Source organism: Neomonachus schauinslandi, chromosome 4 (assembly GCF_002201575.2).
Source record: "Neomonachus schauinslandi chromosome 4, ASM220157v2, whole genome shotgun sequence".
Taxonomy (NCBI): domain Eukaryota; kingdom Metazoa; phylum Chordata; class Mammalia; order Carnivora; family Phocidae; genus Neomonachus; species Neomonachus schauinslandi.
In genome coordinates this window covers 180195019-180220826 of record NC_058406.1, presented here as the reverse complement: position 1 = coordinate 180220826, position 25808 = coordinate 180195019, and the positions used below count along the sequence as shown (strand labels likewise).

Sequence of the window (25808 nt, the reverse complement as noted above, 5' to 3'; positions counted from 1 at the left end):
CATATGGCCCTTCTTTACACTATATCTGTGTCTTTGGGGTAAATACCCAGGAGTGCAATTGCTGGGTCATAGGGTAGCTCTATTTTTAACTTTTTGAGGAACCTCCACACTGTTTTCCAAAGTGGCTGTACCAACTTGCATTCCCACCAACAGTGGAAGAGGGTTCCCCTTTCTCCACAACCTCTCCAACATTTGTTGTTTCTTGCCCTGTCCATTTTTGCCATTCTGACTGGTGTAAGGTGGTATCTCAGTATGGTTTTGATTTGAATTTCCCTGATGGCTAATGATGATGAACATCTTTTCATGTGTCTTTTAGCCATTTGTATGTCTTCTTCAGAGAAGTGTCTTTTCATGTCTTTTGCCCATTTTTTGACTTGATTATTTGTTTTTTGAGTGTTGAGTTTGAGAAGTTCTTTATAGATCTTGGATACCAGCCCTTTATCTGTAGTGTCATTTGCAAGTATCTTCTCCCATCCTGTGGGTTGCCTCTTTGTTTTGTTGACTGTTTCCTTTGCTGTGCAGAAGCTTTTTATCTTGATGAAGTCCCAAAAGTTCATTTTTGCTTTTGTTTCACTAGCTTTTGGAGATGTATCTTGAAAGAAGTTGCTGTGGCCGATGTCAAAGAGGTTACTGCCTATGTTCTCCTCTAGGATTTTGATGGATTCCTGTCTCACATTGAGGTCTTTCATCCACTTTGAGTTTATCTTTGTGTATGGTGTTAGAGAATGGTCGAGTTTCATTCTTCTGCATGTGGCTGTCCAGTTTTCTCAGCACCATTTATTGAAAGGATCATCCACCATGACCAAGTGGGATTTATCCCCGGGATGCAAGGGTGGTTCAACATTCGTAAATCAATCAGTGTGATAGAACACATTAATAAGAGGAGAGAGAAGAACCATATGGTCCTCTCACTTAATGCAGAAAAAGCATTTGACAAAATACAGCATCCTTTCCTGATTAAAACTCTTCAGAGTATAGGGACAGAGGGAACATTCCTCAAGTTCATCAAATCCATCTATGAAAAACCCACAGCGAATATCATCCTCAGTGGGGAAAAGCTGAGAGCCTTTCCCTTAAGATCAGGAACACGTCAAGGATGCCCACTCTCGCCACTATTGTTCAGCATAGTACTAGAAGTCCTAGCAACAGCAATCAGATAACAAAAAGAAAAGGCATTCAGATTGGCAAAGAAGAAGTCAAACTCTCTCTCTTCGCAGATGACATGATACTTTATGTGGAAAACCCAAAAGACTCCACCCCCAAATTACTAGAACTCATACAGCATTTAGTAATGTGGCAGGATACAAAATCAGTGCACAGCAATCAGTTGCTTTCTTGTACACTAACAATGCAACTGTAGAAAGAGAAATTAGAGAAACGATTCCATTTACAGTAGCACCAAAAACCATAAGATACCTCAGAATAAACCTAACCAAAGAGGTAAAGGATCTGTACTCTAGGAACTACAGAACACTCGTGAACGAAATTGAAGAAGACACAAAAAATGGAAAAATATTCCATGCTCATGGATCGGAAGAATAAACATTGTTAAAATGTCTATGCTACCCAGAGCAAACTATACCTTCAGTGCCATCCCGATCAAAATTCCAATGATGTTTTTCAAAGTGCTGGGACAAACAATCCTAAAATTTGTATGGAATCAGAAAAGACCCTGAATCGCCAAGGAAATGTTGAAAAAGAAAAAGCTGGGGGCATCTTGTTGCCGGATTTCAAGCTATATTACAAAGCTGTGCTCACCAAGACAGCATGGTACTGGCACAAAAACAGACATCTAGACCAATGGAACAGAATAGAGAACCCAGATATGGACCGTCTATGGTCAAATAATCTTCGACAAAGCAGGAAAAGACATGTGATGGAAAAAAGGAAAGTGTGTTTTTATTGGAGCAGCTGATCTCTCAGGGATGCCAGGTAAATGAGGTGTCGCAGAGGTTTGCTCGTATGCCTTTGATTTGTCTCCATACGTTATCCTGGGACTGGCGGGTAGCAGGTGGTCTTCCAGAAGATCACTCAGATGAGCCTGTTTTTGTTTAGCCAGTGACAGAGACCCCCGAGGAGCCCTCCACCCAGTACGTGCACATCACAGAAGCCGAAGAGGACGTTCAGGGCACGCAGGCAGCCGTGGCCGCGCTCCAGGACCTGAGATACACTTCGGAGAGTGGTGAGAGAGCACACGCTCTGTCCCCTCAGACACTTTCCAGCGACCTTCGAGCTGTTCTTTAGTGGGCATGCTGAATGAATGAATGAATGTGTGAATGCTTCCACAGGGGTGGAAGGGGCTTTGCCGGCAGGGCTCAGCTGAGAGCTGGAGCTGATCCTGTGGTCTGGGTGTCCCTATCCCTGGCTCCCTGTGGGCCTCTCTTCCGGGGGTGGGGGGAGGGGCTTGTTTCTGCTCCAGGGACAGTGGTGGCATGAGCTGGACTGAGGGCACAGCTGCTCACCTTGCCGCGGCCGCCTTGCAGAGCCTCGAGCCTGGCACTGCCTGCATCCCAGTCTTCTGAAAAGCCCCAAAGCAGGATTTTTCCATCAAATGTCATTGTTTTCAAGTATTAGATCAATTTTAAAATCAGACCACTGTGTCACCCCAGCGGTGATTCCAGCTTTATGCATTCTTAGTCCTTTTCAGCACTTGGATGGAGCCCGAATTAATGTGTGACCACAGCCTGATTTGCATTCAGAGGAAAGTATTAGGTAGTGGCAGGAGGTAGGAAATTGCCAGTGTTGCCGGGTTCTTAAAGCCCTAAAGCCCAGGTCATAAGCAGCCTGAGTAAAACAGTCCTTTGGGCGGATTATTTACGGCTGGGCTCATTGGGCTGCCAGAGCTTGAGGGCCTTCCGGAGACAGCGCTTCCCCGTGGTGGCTGGTTAGAGCGGCAGGTTCAGCGGAGGGGAGTGGCCCGGCTGAGGCTGTTAAATGGGGCACCCGGAGCTGAGGCCCTGGCTGAGTCTGTGCTTGCTTCCTTCATGTTCAGTGGCTTCAGCGACTGCTAAGCCCTGTGCCTTCATCCCCCATGCGTGCACACATTCCTTCTGAGGCCTCTCTCGTGTCTCTTCCTGGCTCTTGGGATAAGGCTCAGACCTTGCAGCCCATCAAGCCAGGCGCACCAGCTCTGGGTCCTGGCTCCTTGTCCATCATCCCTTTCTACTCTGCCCCTGAGATTGCTCTCCCCTGAAGACCCAGCAGGTGCTCCTTTTTCCCCACACCTGCACTGCTGTGTGTGATCTCTGGGACACGGTCTGTTCCTTCCCCTACGCTTTTTCTGGCCACCTCACCTGTACCTTCAGTGTTCAGATTGCATGTCATCTGCTGGGGACCCACCTGACTTTTCTGCGGCGTTCCCGATTGTCCCGAGACAGGACCAACCTGGTGCGGGAATAATTTGCTTACAGAACTGTCTCATGAGTCCCGAAGGAGGAGAGAGAGTGTTAGATGGAGGCAGATCTTTCTATTCCCCCTGGGAGCCATGCTCCTGGTGACAGGCCTGATTAATGGTCACCGAGGGAGTAAGTGCATGAGGAGTTAAACCTTACTTAGCTCAGTAAGTTTTTAAGGTAAATATTTTGTTTAGTCTTTGGATGTTCAGAGTGGTTGGCTGCAAGGCACAGTTCACACACCCCCCTTACGTAGAGAGAGAGCGAGAGAGAAGGAGAGAGAGAGTGTGTGTGCACGTGCATGCGTGTGTGTGTGTGTGTGTGCGTGTGTGTGTGTGTGTGTGTGTGTGTAGGGCAACGCCAGGGTGGTACGCTCTGAGTATATGCAAGTCACTCACACCATCGTGTACTTAGTCTCACACCACATCCTACCCGCGACATAGAACACATCATGCTCCCCTTCTCTGGCTCTTCCTGAGTGACTCACATTGGAATGTGGCCCGCGGAAAGCCAGTCCAGGAGGATGCAGACACTGGCGGAGACTTGGTAATATTATGCTAACACAGAGATCATGCAGTAGTTTCTCTCTTAGTGAATTAATGATCGGGGTCAGAGTGCCGTGTTCGGGAGAGTCACAGATGGTCAAGCAGATGGTGAGAGCCGGTGGGGTATACTCAGTAGCTGCCCTGATGCTGTGGACTCCAGTCGTTTGAGATGATTAAAATAGAACCCCAAGCTTAAATTGGTTTGGAATTTTAAAGCCCTCTGGTCTTAATAATCGAGACATCCTCCGATGTTTTGTCCATAACTTGTGTAATTTATTGGGCACACTCTCGTTGGCCACCTACTGGGCGTATGCTCACAGGACACTAACTTTGCAGGTTAGTGTGTTAGTTGGTACTTCTCGGGGGTTCTCTCCTGAGAGGCAGTCTTGGGTCACCAAGTTTGGATTCAGAACATCTGGGCCTGAGCTCTGGTTTTGTGCAGTAACTGACCCAATGACCCCAGGCAAGTCTCCTGTCTTTTTTGTGCAGAGGTAACCAGGCTCTGAAATGGGGGTAATATCACACTGTCATCTCCTCACAGGATCATTTGGGCTTTTGAAATGTTCTAATAGAAAGTGCTTTCAAGCCAAAAAGCACCATACAAATTATCCTGCTGTTGAAATTGAGCGATTGCGGAGAATCTGTGCTTCCCCTGGAGTGGGTACTGCTCCCCAGTGGCCTCTAGTAAGGTCTGGTTTTGCACTCAGTGCCCCCCAGCACTGGTGGGCTTACTGGTGTCCCGTTTGCTTCTTCCCTGTAAGGTGACCGCCTTGACCCCACGGCTGTGAACATCCTCCAGCAGATCATCGAGCTGGGCACCGAGGCCCATGACGCCACTGCCGTGGCCTCCGTGGTTGCCATGGCTCCAGGGACAGTGACTGTCGTGAAACAGGTAAGGGCCTTCCCCGCCCCATTAAATTTCCTCTCTCCACACTGCCACACACCTTCTCTCTCTCCTGCCCTGTAGGTTGTCAAGGCTGAATTTCCCTAAGGTGGGATTGGGAAGGAGGTTGGCTTAGGCTCATGCATTTCTTCCTCTGCCTCCGATTATTATGGGAGTGTGTCTTCAGTAGCTCCATAGGCGGAGGTATGTTTTAGGGGAGGAGTACAATATATTTTTTAAAATTCTGGAAACCTTTCATTCATTTCCCTTCCAAGAATCCCAGTATGAAAATGAGCAGATGTGGACACACTTGGACACAGCTGTCGTGAAAAGCAGCCCTTGGGTGGGAACTGTGGGAGCAGCCAGAGAAGCTGGGAGGGCTTCTCAGTGGACTGGCCTCGTGAAAGATGCAGCGTCGCCTGGTCGATGCCTGAGCCGATGGGAAGGAAATGATCAGTTTTTGAATAGAGGTTACTCGACTTAATTGATAAACTCTTTGGCTCATTTCCTCCCCTTCTATCCTCAGAGGCTTCAGCTGTTAAAATGCAGTGTGATTGGTAATGAGATCATCCTTTTTCTCGGTCTGTACCCCTCTCTCTACTATCTCTTGCTTCATTTTACAAAAGCTTTAGCTTGGCTTCCACAAATACTTAAAAAAGCTAAACAGTGGTAAACGTGCCAGACTCAGGCAAAGTTCAAGTTCACGGAGAGAGCTGAAATGCAGACCATAGAGTTTTACAGCTGCCCATCCTTGGAATCATTCATTCAGGAACTACTTAGTAAATGCCCACTCTTTGCCAGGCAAACCCCAGTGTTTCTGGGGTTCCAGGAGACAGCCACCACTGTGGTCACTATTTAGTGCGAAAAAAGGTAAAACAGAAATGAACAGGTGATGCACAAAGAATGTTAAATGAACGGGTGCAGTGGAGGACAGTAAAACAAGGAGAGGGCTATGGGCACCAGAGCGTGCTTGGGGGATATTTTATAACGGGTTGTTGGGGGCAGATTGCTGATGTTTGAGCAGAGGTGTGTCTTAAGAGAAGCATGCAGGATTGACTGTGCATTTGGTATCGAAGTTTATAACAGTAAACAAGGCAATGTGGAATGGTGAACTTCATGAAAGGAGTAGGTTTTCTTGGCATTAACAAAGAGAGATATTTCTTAATGTGGCTTTCACATGGGGACCTCTGAGTGCTGTCTCCCCGGCAGCGTCCCTTTGATGAATCAGAAGTAGGCTTCCCAAGCTGTCTCTGCAACTGTCCCCCCAGGTGTGCCCAGAACACAGTGCAAAGCCTAAAATCCAGGCTGAGTAATTCTCTGGGGAATTAGTACATTCTGGTTCAACTCTGGACTTCATGATCCGCAGACAAGACTCAGCACATCTAGATGAATGTTGGGACCGCGTGTCCTAGAAACGCTCCTCCATTACTGTGGTTTGTCTCGAGAAGAACCTGGACGGCAGTGCCACAGTGGGACATGGTGTGTCAGTCTGCAGTGGCCTGCAGCCCGTTGGTTGGGAACAGACTCGTACACTGCTTTCCTTTGTATTTACTAGACTTTTGAGAATTGCACGAAGGTGCCAGCGATTGTGATTTGCCACTGCTCAGGGACATGATTTATTGAGCATCACAGACAGTGCAATGATACATGAGGTTGCCGGCTTAGGATACAGCTTCGATGTGCTTCGAGGCATTGGGTCGACAGCACTACACAGGATGAGGCAGATAAGCCTCCAGTCCGACCAGTGTAAACAGGGACAATGTGTTTGCAGTAGCAGGAAACAGTGGGATCCCTTAGAGAATCTTGTGGTTTATTGAAAACACGGGACTAGGAGGAGCATCAGTGTCTAACACAGTCCAGAGCAACTGCATTTGGAAATAATGGCCAAGAGCATGTGTCCTTGTCATCATCCTGTGTGCCTGGCCGGGCACCTGGCTCACTGGGGCTGCTGGTACCCGATGGATGGGGGATGGACGGATGCACCAGGGGGCAGGTAGGCAGCAAACACCCACACCTTTGGCAAAGGGGCATTGTGTGAAGGAATGCCTCTGAATTCAGTTGTCCCCTCATTTAAATTTAAAGAAAAGTGTTTTTTTTGGTTTTTGTTTTGTTTTGTTTTAAGATTTTATTTATTTGAGAGAGAGAGAGCGCACAAGCATGGGGGAGGGGCAGGCAGAGGAGAGGGCAGGGAGAGGGAGAAGCAGACTCCCCGTCGAGCAGGGAGCCCGATGCAGGGCTAGATCTCAGGACCCTGAGATCGTGACCTGAGCCGAAGGCAGATGCTTAACCAACGGAGCCACCCAGGCGCCCCGTGACAACTGTTTTTATTAGAGAAATTAGTTTTGATTTTTTTTTTCTTTAATTAGACTTTGGTTTAGGATTTTTCAGTAGAGGGATTATATCTACTTAATGAGCATGCTTAGGCCACTTCATTGTGAACTCTAGCATATCTATTGGCATCAAATGCTTCTCTTCCTTCACTGTGTGGGGGGCACCTTAGTTAGTGCTGGGGATTTCGTCCTGTTGCATCCCAGAATAGCACACGTACTAGTTGCTCAGTAAATGTTATGCAGGATGGAGTGTGCTGTGGTCTTCCTGTTTGGATTCTCTAATTCTGTCCTGTAAGGCAGACTGGAAAGAAAAAAGCAAGAACACCTTGTCATAAAGTACATAGTATATATTGCAGAAAAAAAGGTTTTCAGATTACTACTGCATAGCGTATTTTGAGATCTTTTGAAACTTTCCAGTTTTATACATACTTCCACAGGGCCAGAAACAAATTCTAGGTGTGTATGAATTGATTCTGGAAGTTTAAAAATTTTAAGATTTCTTTCCCATGTGAAACATAGTTATATGCTCTGTTCATAATTTATTTCTTCCTGATGTATTAATGTTAATTGAAAAGGATCTTTTTTTATATGAAAATTTATCAGTAATAATTGGAAGTCATTAATTTTCCAGTCTTCTTGGGTTTTCAGTTTCCAGGATAAAACTAATGGCAGGCCTGGTGGGCAGGCTGGGGGTGTTGGATGCAAAGAGCTGAGAAAAAAATGGTTTCTTAGGTCGGTTTCTTCTTATTTTTAAACGAGACATGGAAAAGACTCAGCCCATAATTCAGGCCGTTTAAATATTCAGTTGGACACAGAACCATGTCCTCAAAGATTTCCTGTCACGTCACTTTTCTCAAGTGTCAACATTAGAAGCAGATTCATGGGGATTAAGCATTTTGAAGTGTTCGGGAAGACAAGTCTTTATATGCCCTGCACCAACTGGGCCCACGGAAACACACGAGAGCTTTGAGTGCAACTAACTGTGCATTTGTGAAGACCAGGCAGTTTTCATTAAATAAATTGGTTTCTTTCTTTTCTTTCTGTTAAATCTTGTTTTAGGGTTTTATGCAGAGGAAATTTATCTTTGAGTAAGAAAACTGCTGTAAGTAGATGAAGTGTAAGACCTACCAGCATAGGAAAACCATAAGCATCTCTGAATCAAAGTTAGTTACTTTAAAGGAAAAGATAAATACAATCACCATCACCATCCTGGCTCATGGCTTAAATGCCTCTTTGCTGTTCTTATGGATTAAAATTTATTTTTGAGACAAAAAGTAATGTTTTCTTTACTGGTCCACAGCATTCGCGTCGCAGACTTTTACCGCCCCCCTCCCTATGTACTCCGTCCTCCTCTGTGGCAACGGCAACAGATTCCCACAGACTTGGCTCAAAACCACACAGATTTATTATGTAATAATTCTGGAGGTCAGAAGTCTAAAATCGATTTCAAACTGAGCTAAAATCAAGGTGTCGACAGCTGCATTCCTTCTGGGAAGGATTCCTTTCTCGAATTTTCCAGCTTCTGGAGGCCCCTGGCATCCCTTGACTCGGATTCCCTTCCCTCCGCCTTCAGGGCCAGCAAGGCAGGGCGAGCTCTTCTCACACCCCAGCGCTCTGGCGTCTGCTTCCTCACCTTCTCTCAGCCGGACCCTCTGGTCTCCCTCTCATAAGGACCCTCGTAATTCCATGATGCCCACTTGGATAATCCGGGATAATCTCCCCATCTCAAGCTTCTTAATCACATCTGCAGAGTCCCCTTCCTCGTGCAAGGTAACATCTTCAAAATCTGGGGATTAGGACAGGGACATCTTTGGGGTGGGGGGGCATTATTCTGCTTGTCACACTGGGTTCTGGGGTTAAGACAGGTCCTGCTCTCAAGAGGCAGGAAGCCCGGCGAGGGAAATTATTTACTCTTTTATTCAACAAACACCCCCTGAGCTGCTTCTACCAGCCAGGTGCTGTTCTTGGCTCTCAGGGTATCTCAGTGAACAAGAAAGATGAATGGTATACTTGAGGAGCTGACCATCCTCTAAATGAGGGTGATAGCTAATCTACACACCTATGATAAATAACATGGTGTGTTAGAGGGGAAAGGGGAAAAAAGAACCAGCAGAACCAGTCAAGACCTTAAACAAGCAGCTCTAACGGAGAGTAAGGTAGGCTTTGGGGAGGTCGGCCAGTGCCCCAAGAGTGCTGTGGGAGCACCAGGGCCCTGCCTAACTTGAACCTGGGTCTGGGATCGGGGCACGTGTTGGGCAGAGAGGGCTTCGTGGATGCCATGGTGCCTGAATGGAGTCCTGGACGGTAGCTAGGAGTTGGGTGGGGGCAGGAGCTAGTGCTCAGTGCTGGGTGACTGGGGGCAGGGGGAGATGACACATGAGGCCCCACTTGAGTTAAATGATGGGCTCTGTTGTAACCACCAAGCAGTGACAGGGGTGTCGCAGCCCAGAAGGCACTTCACCTGGTCTCTGCCTTCACTGCCCCTTCCCACTGCTCAAAGGCTAGTGGAGAAAGGATGAGTCCAGACAGCCCACAGGTTCCTGTCACTTCTTAGAGCCAGATGACCTTTCGCTATGGGCTTCTTGACTTATGTTACCCTCTTAAAGGCATGTTGGCATTTTTAAGAAATCACAGTTCCAGGTTCTTCCATTTAATCACAGAGCCCAAGTAGAGAATCTGTGCTGAGCATTCCTGCTATTGGATGTCCAGCAGAACAGCTTGTCTTCCCTGCGACTGTTGTTGACACTGGGCACAGCCTTGGAGCCTGGGTCCACCAGGCCAGCAGGGGCACCTTGCCCCCTTCTTCTGTTTATTATTGTTGAGGGTGATCCCTAAACATCAGTTGGAGCTGGCTGCATTGTGGGGTGTCAGCTTCTGGGGGTGAGGGAGGATCTGTCTGGGAGAAGATCCTTGAGCTGCAGGTGGAGTTGATGTGTGTTATTCATTCATCTGTTTGCTTTTGAAAACCAGTAGCCTTTCCATGTGCCATGTGTGAACTCACTAGGGCATTTCCTGTGTACGGGGGCCCACCTGTCATAGGGTTAGTCCAGGGGAGGTTGTCCGGTGGCATGCACTCTGCCACACTCGCTTCTCTGTGACTCAGTTACCGTTTCTACTCTGCTGAGACCTGATGAGAAAGCATGTTGTATTAGTGTTGTCCAGAGAAACAGAACCCATGGGGTGTGTGTGTGTGTGCACACGCGCGTGCATGCATATACACACATACAGAGATTTATTATAAGGCATCGACTCACCAGTTATGGAGGCTGACAGGTCCCGAGATCTATGATCTGTAAGTTGGAGACCCAAGAGCTGGTGGCATAGTTCATCTGAGTCTGAAGGCCAGAGAACCAGGAGAGCTGATGGTCCAGTGTGAAAGCCAGAAGACTCAAAACCCGGGAAGAGCTGACATTGTAACTGGAGTCCAAAGGCAGGGGGGAAACAAACAAAAAACAACCCAATGTCCCACCTCTAAGGTAAGCAGGCAGGGGGAAATCCCTTCTTCAGGGAGAGTCAGCCTTTTTGTTCTATTCAGGCTTTGACTGATTGGTTGAGGCCCACCCACATTAGGAAGCGCAGCCTGTTTGACTCAGTCCTTTAATTTAAATGTTAATTTCATCCACAAACACCCTCACAGAAACCACCTACAACAGTGTTTGACCCAGTATCTGGGCACCCTGTGGCACAGTCACGTTGATGCATGAAACTAACCATCACACATGTGCTTGTCTATTTCAGAGCGATGGCCTCTTTGTTAGTGGAAGGTCATTGTTTACGCCAGGTAATTGAAATAACCAGTTGTCATAGAGATGACTTTGATTTACAGATTTCAGGGAGATTTGGCCGCTTCTGGAAAGCATACATATTTTGGTAGATGTGTATTTCTCTCACAGTTGGTATTTCAGTTCAGGGTTCTGGAGTGAGCTCCATCCTGCAGGTTCTTGAGGGGGCCAGGGTTGACAGAGTCTGGCAGGAGTCCTGTACTGAGCACCAACACTCCACTTTAGTCCCCAAGTCAAGAGCAACTAGATGGTTCTGACTGTACCTCCTCCCTTTGAATGGCTATTTCACCCGTGACTATGATTAGCGGTTCTCTGTTGGCAGGACTGTATCTCTGTCCACACCAAGCATCTTGCTTATGGCCCAAGAGTCATGCTCCAGGGCTGGGGGGGTAGGGGGTGCACCCACTCCTTATTCCTGGTTTTCTGCAACCCTACAGTTGCCTCTTTTGTGTTCATTATTTTCCGCTGGTGTGCTGGACATGTCCAAGCTGTCAGCCACTGCCCCAGTGGCAGGGAGCAGCTGAAAGGAGCATCAGAGATGGTTCTCAGACCTGCAGGCCCCCTGCCCACTTGCCTTACGTAGGCCCTTGGCTTGGCATGGTGCAGAATTGTGCTGCCATAATCTTGTTCAGAATCCCAGATGCTCTGACCACAAGCTCTAACCGCCGATTTAAGAAACAAACCAAAGTAGAAATTCCAGATTTGCCCAAAGCAGTCCCCCTTCTCCCAGCTGCTACCCCACGCCCTTTGGCATCTCTGGGCAGGTCCCCTGTGGTGGTTGGCACTGGAGGGGAAGCTGATGTGTCAGTCGGGAGGAGAGGCACATGCAGACACTCCACAGGCTTGGTGCACGGCGCTCCGTCTGCAAGGCAGTTTTGGTAGCAGTTCTTGCCGTAAGATGTGTTGGTTGCCAGCCAGCACTAGAATTGCTCTTTGTCATTTGCAGTTAATTATTTTTGCAAGGAAATGCAGTCCATAGCTACGGCCAACCACATACACGCTCGCCTGTTTGCAAGAAAGCGCAGGTGCAGCCTGACCTGTTTTGAATCGAAGGCACTGAGTCACCTGGTCTCCCGATGCCCTTTTGTGCGTCCACGTGCACCAGGGCATCTGGTGGGAGAACCTGCTCTGCAGAAGGCACTTCTCCAGTACAGCCTCTGGCAGGGAAAAGCCTCACGCCCCATGTCTCTGCTGGAAGGGGAGCCCAGAATTGGCCTCCTCCTCTGGGGGCAGATGTTGAGCGTTTCATAATACTTGTGGCAAGATTAGGGGTAGGGGGATCTGGAAAGTGACTTATGTGAGGCTTCAAAATCCATTTTCAGCATTCTTTTAAAACGGTCACTGCATTCTATTAATTTGATTGTTGAACTGAACAGCAAGAGACCTGACTGCAGAATCGCATTGGCTCAGGATACTCTTGGAATCCTCGAAAGGTCACAGAAGATACGGGCCATCTGCCTTGTCGTTGTCGCAAAGCGGGACTGAGTTGAGATCTCTCCTTTTATCCCCTCCCACAAAAGGGAGCAGGAGAAGCCCTTCCTGTTTTGTTGTCCATTTAAGTTCAAATAACTGGTGAGTAATGGACTTTTCTTGTTCCTGCAGGAGGCACTTTTTAACTCCTGCGGTGAGCAGACCTTTCCCTGAATTCAGCGCCGCCCATGTGTAGGAATAACAGGAGAGCCTCTCCCATTTTCTTTCTTTTTTTTTTTTTTTATTTTTTTTTTAAGATTTTATTTATTTATTTATTTGAGAGAGAGAGAATGAGAGAGAGCAAGCACATGAGAGGGAGGAGGGTCAGAGGGAGAAGCAGACTCCCTGCCGAGCAGGGAGCCCGATGCGGGACTCGATCCAGGGACTCCAGGATCATGACCTGAGCCGAAGGCAGTCGCTTAACCAACTGAGCCACCCAGGCGCCCGAGCCTCTCCCATTTTCTCTCTGTTCCCCTCTCCTCTTTGGCACCCTGTTTGTCTTCAGATCATTTGCCTGAGTGCGTGAGATGTTATAATAGAGTTTCTGTCTTCTGCATCGCAGTGAAACCCTGGCGTCTTAACTTGTCTTGTTGGTTCTCCTTTCCCATTGTGGTGGTTTTGCCATTGTTGTGGTTCGTGTTAGGCATCTTTCCAGAAGATCAGGAGTAGGTATATATAATTTTAAAAGAACGGGCAGTAAGTGTAGTTGCTCTGTTATGTTATTCCTCATTGTGTGATGGGAATGCCGCATCTGTGCTGTGCTTACTCATTCTGTAGGGGAATGACAATCAAGAGGGATTCTGATGTCTTTGGAAGACCGGTGCGAGGGAGTCCTAGGTCGTTTGCAGGTGATCACGTCCATTGCATGGTCGCAGGGGCCGAGAGCATATGTGTGCACTGTGCTTCCTACCCGTCAGGTGGTCTAACACCAGACTCCATTAGACACTGATCAGTGCCTCCAATCCAGGTAGACATCTTTTATCTTTTATTCCCAGTCCTTTTGAGCTTTATGGAAATATGAAGTGACACTACTTTCTTTGTTTATTTTTCCTCTTATCACTTCCGTTACTATAAGAACCACTTGTCAACAACACGTTTTGGTTAGTGAGGTATTTCTCTTGCCTAAAGAACTTGGCGGTACAATTTACTTCATCCTGGGGGCCTGCCAATTTTATTTACATCAAGCTCCTAATTATGCACCCAGGTAGCCTCTTCCAATACTTTTGTAGTTCACATTCCGTATAGAACATTGTTCTGCCGCTGCTGAATGGCGACCTTCGCTATGTAGATCCAGGGACAAACAATTCCATTCAGGGTCTTGGCAGTGGGTTACTCTCCCTTGTCACTTAATGCCAACTCTTGTCCTTTGTAAGCCTTCCTTAGTGCTCCGTTAGCCGTTCGAATCTTTTCTCACTCTTTGTTTTAAATAAAACTTTCAGAGACCTCAGTTTCTGCTCTGATTTCTGGTGGATGATAGGAAAAATTGCCTCCTCATCCCCATCTTCTTATTACTTGCTGAGCTCCTTTATCCCCTGGTAGTGATGGAAAATTCCACTTCTTTGTAAAATTTTAACGTAAAAATAAGTGCCATGATCTACCTCTGGCCATGTGGGAAATTGTCTGAAAAAATAGTGGGTAAAGGTTTCCCAGTTTCATTCCGGCCCTCTTCATTCCGCGTTACCCCCACATGTGATTGTCAGCATGTCCTCCCCTTGCTGCGGGATCTTCCCCCACAGCACACCTCACATATCCCTGTGTCCCAAGGCTGCCACCTCCATCTAAGCAGCTGCTGCTCCACACGTGGTCCCCGGACCTCTGGTGTTCACTTCAGGGAGCTTGTTAGAAACACAGAGGGTCTGGCTCCACCCCAGACCTCCCAAGTCAGACCGCATGTTACCCCTGTCCCTGGTCCGCCTTGATTCGTGTGCGTGGCAGTCTGAGAAGCTCTCCCCACCCTGGTTTACAGACCTTCTCTTCACTGGTCTCCTTCCCTCCACCCCTGCTGCCCTAAGATCCAGTTTCCACATAGCACACAGAGCGAGCTGTTCAAAATGTCAGCCAGATTGAGCATCCCTCACTTAAAAACCTCCAGTAATTTCGGAAGTCTCCGGTAAACTGGGACTAGGCTTTCACCGTGGTCTCCCAAAGCAGTTTGGCCCTCCTCCTTCCCTCCACCCCCTTGCTGCTTCTTTTTTTTTTTTTTTTTTTTTTTTAAAGATTTTTTTTTTTTATTTGAGAGAGAGAGAATGAGAGAGAGCACATGAGAGGGGGGAGGGTCAGAGGGAGAAGCAGACTCCCCGCTGAGCAGGGAGCCCGATGCGGGACTCGATCCAGGGACTCCAGGATCATGACCTGAGCCGAAGGCAGTCGCTTAACCAACTGAGCCACCCAGGCGCCCCCCCTTGCTGCTTCTTATGCACCTGCCCACCGACTGTCTGCTAATCCTCTCTTCCCACCTTCATACCCTCTACCCAGAACCTCATCAGCAGCCTCTGCCAGGCTCACTTCCTGTTCTTTGGTGACAGCAGCAAGGCCACTCTCTCAGCCCTCTCTGACCTCTCACGTCCACATCAGTATTCTCCAGATCCTGTGGATAGGATGAGCTGTACGCCTCTGATTGTGTCGTTAGATGGTACAGTTAACCATGAGCTAGGATGAGTAGCCAGAGGGCCTTCGCTAGTCCCTTGAGCCCCTTGAAAGCAGAACTTCCTCACCTGGTGGCAGACTTCTGTGAGAGTAGAAGCAGAAAGATTTGTGTCTTTGTGTCTTAAGCCATTGGTTAATGTGTGGTCATTGGTTAGGCAGTGATAGGAAATGTCATTGTGTGGTCATTGGTTAGGCAGTGATAGGAAATGAGCACCGTCACCGAATGCAGAAGAGAAGTGAAGGGTAGTTCGTATCAGGCAGGCGAGCCACACCGCACGGTGCGGGACTCTGGTCAGAGTACAATCCCGCTCTCCCCGAGCACCCCCATTTGATGCAGAAGGCAAAGGCATGAGTACAGGCACATGAGGATGTGGTCTGTGACCAAGTCCCCAAGAACGGTAATGAGTGGGGCACCCCCCCCCACTTCCCAGTTTCTCCGCTGCTGGAGACAGGAGAGCTCTGGGCCCCGCCCAGGTTGTGGCCCAGTGTGCCACCTACTCTGGTCGGAGTGGAGGCCTGCCTGGAGGCATGTTTGGAGGCTTCCTGAGTGCTCGGAGTCATGAACGGGGGATCTGATGTCGGACACCTGAGCCGGGTGGGCTCAGGTGCCTTCCACACGCCTTATGCTGAGCAGCGTCGTGGGCTGCAGCCGCTGTAGGTGCCCTGCCACGGGAGATGCAGGCCTCTGAGACGGAGGCCTCCTTGGAGGGACAGCACACAGGTGTCTCCTGAGACGCACACTTCATGAGCCCCTGGCTGTGTCCCGTAGGTGGGGAACGAGCCCATGGCAAAGCTGGAAAGGTAACACGTGGCTAAAGGGGAGCCAGCCTGCGTGGGTGTGAACGCCCATCTGTCACTTAATGGTATGTGACCTGGGACAAAGCACTTCGCCGCTTTGAACTTTTGTTTTCTTATCTGTAAAATGGGAAAGTACTAGAACCTACTCCATGGGGCTAATGTACAGATTACATGTGATAATGTGCATGAAGTCTTATGAAGTGTTCAGTAAACCTTAGCTCCCATCCTAGGAGTGACGTAGCTCCTTATCCCCTTTCTGTGTGTTTAGAATTCAGCCATAGTTGTTTCTGCTTCTGGAAGTTTCTGTCCAGCGAACAAGTACTAACATAGCTCTCTAGGCCCTGTGCTTGGCATTAGGAGTCCCAGGGTTTCATAGGAGCATTCGTTGCTTGGTCCAGACAGGTAAACAGATAGTTGCATCTTGTAGATGGTTGTGGCTGGGAACAGTCTGACCCCTTTCCCGCCCCTGCTGCGGAGACTTTCTGAGTAATTCCATCAAAGGGGGCCCTGGTGGGGGGAGGGCGGGGCTGACGTGGAATGGTTGAGGACATCCAACAGCCACTTGCCCAAAGTAAAGGGGAGTTGGGGGAGGGTTCTGAGCCAGAAGGGGCACAGACATGAGAGCAGGCAGAGGGAGGACGATGCTCCAGGGAGAGTCAAGGTTGGCAGATTTTCATACTCAGAGAGACAAGTACAAACAGCGAAGAAAGGGGCATGTGGATATCAAAGCTGCCTCGGTGCTCAGAGGATGACGGATCCACAATTCCTGTTTCCGCTCTTGGATCCCCTCTGCTACTAATGAATGTACCCGGATAAGTCTGACGAGTGACTGGAACGGTTTATGATGTGTTGTGGTAAACATTCTTCAAGCAGAACGTGGAAACGCTGTCTTTCTCGGTGGGGGCTGTGGCTCTGTGGGGTGCCCGGGAGGGGCATAGCGGGCTGCCGCTGCCTCACTTTCCTTGTCTGCTTGGGCTCGTGGAGGCTGCAGGTCAGTATGTAAGAGGCCAGCGAAACTGCTAGAGGCCACGGATTGTGGAATCGGGAGTGCATCTGCTGAGGCAAGAAACCAAGTGCTTTCTGGCACAGAGAGGGGTCCTGGGGATGGCAGAGCAAGGCGGGGGTCTGTCATGTCACTACATCTTTATCGAGCCTATCAGGTCTGCATTGAGAAAGGCCAGGGCCTGCAAGGATGGTTGCTTGGGGTGATTGTGAGAAAAATCAGGGAGGGTGGAGGACTTCTGTTCTGAGAGACATGCTGAGGGAAGTGTTTTCCAAGTGCAGCAGAGGGATTTTGGTGAGAAGAATGACCCTGCGAGTTGCCATCTGTGGATGGGTGAGGCTTGTAAGGAGAAGCGTGTCTCCCTGTGTGAGGAGCCCGACAGGGATGCACAGCACCCCCATCAGTGCCTGGCACTAAATAAAAGTTCAATATATGTGTGCTTAAAGGTCAAGGAAGTGAAGCATATTTAGACAATAAACTTGTCTAAATATCAAAAGATATTCGTAGGCAGTAAGAAGCTACTGCCTTCCTCCTTCCCTGTCACGGGGAATGTGCTCTGGTTCTGTTTGAGTTCAGCTTTACAGTATCTCCTGAATAATTCAGCTCAGATGTGCGTTGAGTGTTGGCTGTAAGCTGGATGCTGTGTGGGCATGATCTGAAGGGGACACGGAGGGGCCCTGGGGTGGTGGGGTCAGGGCATCAGATACCCACCGCCGGAGGGGCTGGCCCCTTCTGGCGTTGTGAGCACCACACGTGACCACCTGCCCTGCCCCAGGCACCAGCCTCGTCATCCCTTGTTTTTCCCATGTGCTTAGAGAGACCATGTTGTCCACCCCATTTACCACAGTTTCCAAGAGAAGGATTCTTTTTGTCTCAGTTGATTGTTGAGAGCACACCAAACTGTGTTTAGACCCTTGAGAAATTCAAGAAAGATCAGATGTCTTAGTCATTTTTTCCGCCCCGACATCTGTCTCTAACCCTGTCTGTGGGGTCAGTTGGATTGGCTAACACACAGACCTTGTCCTCGTCCTGTGACAGACACAGGGCCAGTAGGGGCGTCTTTCCAATGTTTCCAGGTGCCCCTGTCACAGGGAACGGAGTTGGTCCTTCCCTCCCCTGCAGGCGGGCCCTCGGGACCCGTGGACAAGAGCTCTTTGTGCAGGAGGGCTCCCTGTGCCCTGGGGCCTCAGAATGGGGCTGCCGCGGGTGGGCCCCCAGACCCCGCAGTGCCTCTGGGAGCCAGGACGCACTCAGGAATGCGGCGACTGCCTGCAGCGAGCTGTCTTTACAACCTGGGCTTTGGACTATTGATAGGATCAGTATTTTCAGAAAAGAAAGAGCATCTACTGTCTACTTACAACCAAGAGAAAAATAGGGCGGAGGGGAGGCATTATGCTGTCTCCTCAGGAAGGATGAATCACGGCCTTCCTCCCTTGCTGTGCGTTTTGTCCTTTTTGAAAGGTTTTAAATCTTCATTGATGCATGGAATGGTTTCTCCCTGCCAGTGAGTATCTTTTGATGTTGCCGCAAGTTTCTTGCTTGTAATACCCTTCTTTTGGTCCTGTATCTACATACATATTTCTAGAGTTGGAAATTTACGGTGCTTTCTTACACACCACATCCATTTATACCTCTTCTTTCTTCTATAAATTTGGGACAGTATTTATCATCGTCCCTTTGTTCCTGACACGGACAACACCACACCTAACCTAGGGTGGATGTGCTCGCCTGCTAACCCTGTGAGGGGGGCCTGCCGGCCCCACTTCTGAGAAGGCTAGAGGAAGCTCTTGCTGGTTAGAATTTCAGCAGTGAGTGAAACTTCAATTACTGGGGAAAATGAGGCTTCTTCCTCAGAGCTTAAACATGCACAGAGGAATGTTTCACCTAAAAGAATCGACTGCGGCATTCTGTATCATTCTCGTCGTTTGGTTGTTATTTGGATTTTCACGTGCAGCCCTCTCTTCTTAGCACGCCACGGAGTCTGAGAATCCCTGCAGTGGAAGGGACCTGAGAAGGTGTCCGCAGGCTGGGCCTCCCAGTGTTCAGGACCAGGCGGGCTCCTTCAGGAGACCGCCCCGCCCGGTGTCCAGGATAAGCGCCCCATCCGCCGCCTCCACCGGGCCACAGACCCGCGGGTGCAGCAGGGCCCGCACAAGGCAGGGGCCCTGGCCTGGCTCTGAACTGAAACGTCCCCTTGAATGCCATGCGACGTGGCCTAGCGCACAGGCTGCAGCGACGGCCTTGGTGACGTCATGCACTTGGAGACACAGGCTTCAGGGGCCTCACCCGTGTCCCCGCTGTGACTCTTCCCCGGGACTGGAACCATCTCAGTTCTGCTGTATTCGATGGTTTTTGAGCAAGGGTGGCACATTTCTTAGACTTCATACTCATTTTTTCAGTGATTCATCCAAGAAACAGGGATTCACTGTTCCCTGTCTGTCAGGTGTGGCCAGGCTTCATGTGATGGGGTTCAGCTCTGGGCGTGCAAACTCAGGGTGCCTGGGGGCTCCCTGGATGACAGGGCACGCACCTGATTCTCCAGGGAAAGGTGGTGGGGTGAGTCTTCAGGCAAGTGAAGCGGCAAGGGCAGAAGTTCAGGGGCAGGAGAGGACACGTGATGAACCAAAGATGAGCATGGGTGGAGGGGGAGGTGGCGGGGGGAGTGGGGAGAGGCAGGGGTCAGGGCAGGAACGTCCTTGTCTCTCCCCCCTGGGGAGCTGGGCTTCTACTGAGGGTCACAAGAAGCCACCAAATGGTAGACAGAGGTAGTTGGAAAGACTGTAGGCCTTGGACGGTCTTACCTGGCTTCACATTCCAGAATCATGTGTTACTAGCTGTGGGGTCTCCTATACTCGGGGAAACACTTCTCAGAAGATAGGGCTGCAGTCGTCCCTGCCCTGCCTTCTTCACAGCACTGCATGAGAGTTAAATGAGGTAAGGACTCCAGAAAGACTCTGGAAACTGTGAAGGGCCCACCTGTTAAGGTCACTCTGAGAAGTGACAGATACACAAGGAAGGAAGTAGTGTCATAAGATGCAGACTGAGGAAGTGTAATAGGAAGTGTCAGGAAGGAGAGAGAAGGAGCATGACACAAGTTTAGGGGCCTATATATGGCCGTTCCACATCCAAACCCACGCTCGTAGACACATGCGCACACGCACACACACCCCTGCCCGTATACACGTGCCCAGACGTAGGCACGCCCGCACACGTATGTTCACACTCATGTACGCATAAGATACACCTGCCCACGGATGCACGCACACACCCGCACACGTATGCCCACACTCACATATGTACACACACACCCTGCCTGTGTACAGATGCAGACACACACATGCACAGATGTAGATTCATGCACAAGCCCCTCACATACCCACCCTCTACACGTACACACAGGGCACACCTCCAGTTTGCCTCCTTGTGGGAGCTCAGCCATTGCTGTAGAGTCTTGGCGTCTCCCACGCCTGGCCTCATGCAGCCCTGCCCATCTTGGGCGCTCGTTACATTGAGGTGATGGAGCTTGTGAGGCGCTTCCATGGACCGGAGCCCCTCTGGCACGAGCTTGTGGCCGACTCAGGCACCAGGCGGTTATCTGCGCTGTTTTGAAAGACTTGGGTGGGAGGCGTGGCGTCCTCGAGTGGTTCATTGTAACCCAGGGGCCTCGTGGGAACGTGGTGTGTGAAGTACCCCACCAGCAACAGCCTCCCCTCTTGGCTCGCCGCCACCTCTGTGGGATTCAGCCGTGAGACACAGCTCTGTTTTCCCGTAATTGGTCTTTTGTTTGTCATGTTGTGATGCCCTTGAATGTCTCTGGGCTGTTTTGGTGTCCGCGGGGGGTGGTAGTTGGTGCGGTGTATAGCAGAGGGGACGTGTGGTGGGGCTTGAGCCCACTCGTGGAAGGCTGTGCACAGAGGTGAAGTGTTGTCCTGGGCCTGGTTTTCCCAGGCACGATCTTGTTTGGCAAGACAGCCCCCTCCCTGTACTCCTCCTGGCCAGTGTTGGGGTTGCTGAGGACAGGGTGTCGGGGCAGGAAGCTGTCCTTCCTGTTTCTGCCCTCAAGGCCCTTCTTGTGAGCGTCTGTGTCTGAGGCATGTGGACACTCGGGCAGAGGAACCCGTCGGTGTGTTCTTTTTAAAGAGGGAGTCAAGCCGTGGAAGCAGATGGTGCCCACGGGGTTAAATGGAGGAGGCCAGGCTGAGAATCAAGAAGAAGGGGGTGGTCCTGGCATTGCAGGCTCCTTCCTGGCAGAGTCCTGTGCTGTCGATCTGCCCATTGAAGGTGCAGCCCTCTCTTCTTAGCATGCCACGGAGTCTGAGAATCCCTGCAGTGGAAGGGACCTGAGAAGGTGTCCGCAGGCTGGGCCTCCCAGTGTTCAGGACCAGGTGGGCTCCTTCAGGAGACCGCCCCGCCCGGTGTCCAGGATAAGCACCCCATCCGCCGCCTCCACCGGGCCACAGACTCGCGGGCTCAGCAGGACCCGCACAAGGCAGGGGCCCTGGCCTGGCTCTGAACTGAAACGTCCCCTTGAATGCCATGCAACCCAGTCGCCGTTAGCGTTTGCCTCGGCAGGCAGCCACTCCTCAGCGGGAATGGAGCCCAGCAGAGTGCCTGGGTCTGACAGCCATCTGGTCTAGATTCTAGAAGAATGCTTGAGGTGGGCAGAGCTGCAGAACTCAGAGCCTGATTTAGTGAATAATTTGTACAGTCCCCTGGGTTAAGGTTTTCTATTAAGCTATCTTTGCTGCTAATAATTTAGCTGGAAGATATGTTAGATACAGCATTTGGGGAAAGTGGAGTTCCCGTCTCAGGGGATAATGACATTGTGAAGCTGTATTATTTCTACTGTGGTGAACAATTTTAAGCCTGAGCTACTAGTTGAAGCTACCAGAGAGATCACTTTGAATGGAGGAAATGGTTGAGAGCTCTACAGGGACTGTAAAAGTGATTGGATTGAAGTGAAGTAATGATTTAACCCAGTTGATCTGTGACGTGTAATCCCATCTCTCGCTGTCCTACCACCCCAGCCGAGGAAGGTCTGTGGATGAGGGGTCACCCAGACCAAGGTCCAGCCCTTGCTCCTTTCCTGCTGTTTGACCCTGGATGAGTCACTGGCCCACTGAAGGTTTCATTCAGAAATGCCCAGCCCGAGACGCCGTGCGGACATGGCCAGCATGGAGTTCAGTAAACAGCGAGGGGCTGGGGGGACGCTGGGCTCCCCGGGATGGGGAAGGTGCACGGTTTGCAGGAACCTGGCACATGGAGTGTGTGAGGGTGGGGAGGGGCTCCCTCTGCAGAGCCTCACAAACCCCTTCTGTAGAGCATGCCCACTCCCCTACCCCCCCATCAGTCCTCTTTCTGCAACATTCTCTTCCCCGTATCAGCTGGAGGGCTGGCAGGGCCACTCGCTCATGAAAGCTCGCGGAAATGTAAACACTGCTCCGCAGAGGTGACGGCCAGGCTTTGGGGACCCTGGCCGTTGTTCTGTTTTGGGGGCTCAGTAAGGTGACTGAGCAGCGGCATGCAGCCCCTGTTATGCCTGTGCCCACCAAGAAGGATACTCCTTGCAGGATTTCTGCAAAAGGCGCACTTACCTTTGTCTCCATCACTCTTTCTGGTGAATTAAGCCCTGAGGTTTACTGTGCTCTCATAATTAGCAGTGGATGGATTGAATGGTGATTCTGTTGCACAAAACCCTGGAGCCGAAAACTGGGGGAAAAAAAGGAAAGAGGATTATTTTTGAATAGATTTTGTAATTAGAAAAGGTGATATGGACAAATAAACATAAATATTTAAAGGGGCAGTGAGATAAGTGTAACACTCAGTTTTAACCTCTCATGTTAGGCAAGTTTCCATTGGCGGGGTGCCACGGACCCAGTGACGCAGGCCCTTCTTTGAAACCCATCCGTGTTTTCCTTTGTAAAACGAAGTCTCAGCCCCTCAGCTGGTGACCAGGGCTCTTCAGACCTGACCATGAACCTCGCCTGCCGCTCCTGCCTAGGACTCCCTCCCTCCTGTGACTTTGGCACATTGGACAGATGCCCCCAGGGGGCCCCCCAGGAGCAGATGGCCCTGTGGCCTGCAGCTCGGTGCCTCTGGCTCAGCCCGGGAGCAGAGTGTCGACGCAGAGAGGGGTCCAGTGCAGAGGTCGAGCACGGGAAATCTTCAAGAGGGCTCAGAACAGAGCCCAGGGGAGGGTTGTGGAAGCCGGGAGAGGGTGTCTCAGTGAGGAAAGCTGAGGCTGGCTCAGCAGTGGGAGATGGCGTAGAGCCTTCTGGAAGGGGGAAGACAGAACTCTGCGCAGCGGGCGTGGTGGTTGGGAGGTGGCCGGCAGCCTTGGCAGGGCCTGGGGCACATGCCTGCTCTTTGCTCACTGTCTGCCCTCTGCCTGCAAAGCCTTTTCCCGCCATGTGCAGATATCACCACCGTCCTCGAAGCCGCCCCTGCGACAAAGGAAGCACACAGTTTACCCTTACTTCAAGCCCAGCGGCCTTGTCTTGGTTTCTGCTTGTCTTCCTCCCCACATCTGTGGGCCAGAGCCCTCCGGGTCACCTTGGACCCCCTCCTCCCCGCCCCCGGTGTCCAAGAACTCAGCTGTCCTGGAAACAGGAGGCCGCAGTCCCCGCTCACCAAAGGCAGGGTGCCCTCGTCCGTGGCCCTGCTCTTGGCCCTTGTCAGTACGGGGCCGTCGTGGTGTTAGCGTTGTTCAGAGGGACAGGAATTTCAGCCCATGGGAATTGCTGTTGTGACTACTTCCTTATCTCAGCCTTGGCTCTGACCGCAGTGACCGCCAATTAGCGCACATGGCCAGGGGCGTGTGTGTCTGTTTACTTCAAGTGCAGCAGGCTGGCTTTGCACGCGGGAGGTCCTGGGGCTCAGCACAGATTGCCCCGGCCCCGCACCTTTTCCTTCATGCAGAATTTCCTAACACTTAAGAGGAGAAACGCATTCGTTGTGTGTCCCCCCGCCCCCAGCCTTCTGGCAGGCACCCTCTTTCAGTGTGAAATAAATCAATATTTACTTCCAAAGTCTTGGTTCTCAGTATATTTTCCCATTTAAATGGAAACAAACACTAAAAGAAGAAGAAGAAGAAGAAAAAAGAGGTCCTTATTCACTCTGGAGAAACAAATCAGGCTAAATGTGTTAATAGTTTCCACTTAGGATAGCTCTCTGGCTTCTGGTGAATTCTTTCACTCCAAATTAGAAGTGCCTTCCAACCCATAGCTTTGCATGGTGTCCACCCCAGAGGTGCCTTTCCATTTTTCTCCCTCAATTAAATACAATCCCCCTGTTGACACAGCCCACCCTGGTAGTCACAGGGCCAGAGCCAGTTGGGCCCCCATGCCCCTGGTGAGCGTCGAGTCATGGCTGTTAGGGACAACGGGCAGGCAGGGAGGAGGAGGCCTTCCCGTGCCAGACACCAGCTGGGAGGAGAGGAATCAGAGCATTGGCGGGGGGGGGGGGTGCGGGGGCGGCGGAGCTCACGGAGGCCACCTGAGCACACCGGCCTTTGCTGGCTGTCCTGGGAGCCCTTGCTCCTTCTGCCCCCTCTGCCTGGAGCCCATCTCCACTTCTCCTCCGGAGGCCTTCCCTGGCTCGCCCGCCCTGGATGGGAACACTGCCGCTTTGCTCCTGTGTCTGCCCCGCTGGACGGGGCTTTTCCAGCGGGCCACTTCCCCAGCACCCGCCCCAGCACCCGGTACCCAGCGGATCGTCACTCCGCAAATCTGAGTGCTTGTGTGTGCATCTGGCCTGGCTCTGGGAAAGAGTGGTGCCAGGTCACGGCAGCCCCTACTGCATGGGGCTTAGTCTGCCGGGACCTTTTATGATGACATGGGCTGGGCGGCATGGCTGGATTGACAAGTAACTGACGTGCCACACCTTCCAGCTGGAGGGTGTTAAGAAAGTCTTGTTAAATGAATGCTACAGACGCGGAAAAGGCAGTGCTGTTACTAGGCACTCACTTTGCATAGAGAATCTCCTTTACCTTCCCAGCCGTCCTCCGGAGTGCACATTCGTCCCTGTTTTACAGATGGGAAAACTGAGGGTTGCGGGGTAGGTGCCTGGCCTCCAGCGGACAGTGGTGAACTGCGGTTCGAGCCCTGCTCCGTGCAGGACGAAGCACGTGTCCCTCAGCTCCTCTCTGACATCCCTGCACGCACCTAAGAACTTTCTCATTCCCTCCCCAAACTATCCCAGACCCCCTCCCTGGACTTGTACTCTAACCCTTACATTCTTTTTGCAGCTCCAGGCTCTCAACTCTTCCTGAGTCTTCCCCATGTTCTCTCCTGATTATTTTTCTTCTGAAGATCAAAGACGGTGGTTATTTAAAACGGGCCAGAGCCCACAGGGTCAGGGGTGCGGGGCAGCAGCACCAGCTGAAATTGGCTTTGTCTGGAATCTGCCTGCTTGGAGCTGCAGAGAAAGGCCTGCCTGTAGAGATCAGGTCCCCTCCACGGACAGATGCCCCTCCCCCGACCGTCCCGCCCAGCCCCACGGCAGGGGCAGGTCCTCCCAACAGGCCACCTCCCGCCATGGCTAAGTCCTTGGTGTCGATGGACGGCAGCTGGGGGAAATCATTCTTTCAGGGACATCTACTCTTTCCCAAAGTGAGACTGATCTTCAGACAGGGAGTTGAGCTCCCACAGTGTGTGGAAAGACAGAAAACCCAGGATAAACCTAGCCTCTTTCTCACCGCCAGATGGACCAGCTATGAATTTCCAGGAGCCACCCACCTAACCTTCCACATGGTTGCAGTAAATCACTCGTATGCTACCTTCCGACCCTCACACCCATGGCAACCCTGGCAACCCCCACACCCCTCCAGGAGGCAGCTTGGCATCAAGAGAAGAGCTTGGACTTTGGGTTTCGACTTGGGCTTTGCCACTTGCCACCCCTGGGGCCCATGGCCATGTTGCTTTGCAGCACTGAGCTTCACTCTCTCCATCTGTAAGCCAGG

General features: G+C 50.8%; 1 protein-coding gene and 1 long non-coding RNA gene across 2 annotated transcripts in view; one reads left to right on the top strand and one right to left on the bottom strand.

Moving 5' to 3' along the window:
* The window catches only part of ZFAT (zinc finger and AT-hook domain containing), a 197194-nt gene that overhangs the window by 170309 nt on the left and 1077 nt on the right, over positions 1-25808 (top strand). Inside the window, exons 14-15 of the mRNA XM_021688474.1 lie at positions 2056-2182; positions 4699-4829. Of these exons, the coding sequence (XP_021544149.1) occupies positions 2056-2182; positions 4699-4829 (258 nt within the window). The remainder of the gene's footprint in view (positions 1-2055; positions 2183-4698; positions 4830-25808) is intronic.
* Positions 7130-23840, bottom strand: LOC110578956. The gene is made up of 4 exons (XR_002480214.2): positions 23480-23840; positions 22444-22558; positions 10405-10567; positions 7130-7451 (listed from the first exon to the last, which is right to left on the bottom strand). It is a non-coding gene; the product is annotated as an uncharacterized LOC110578956 (long non-coding RNA).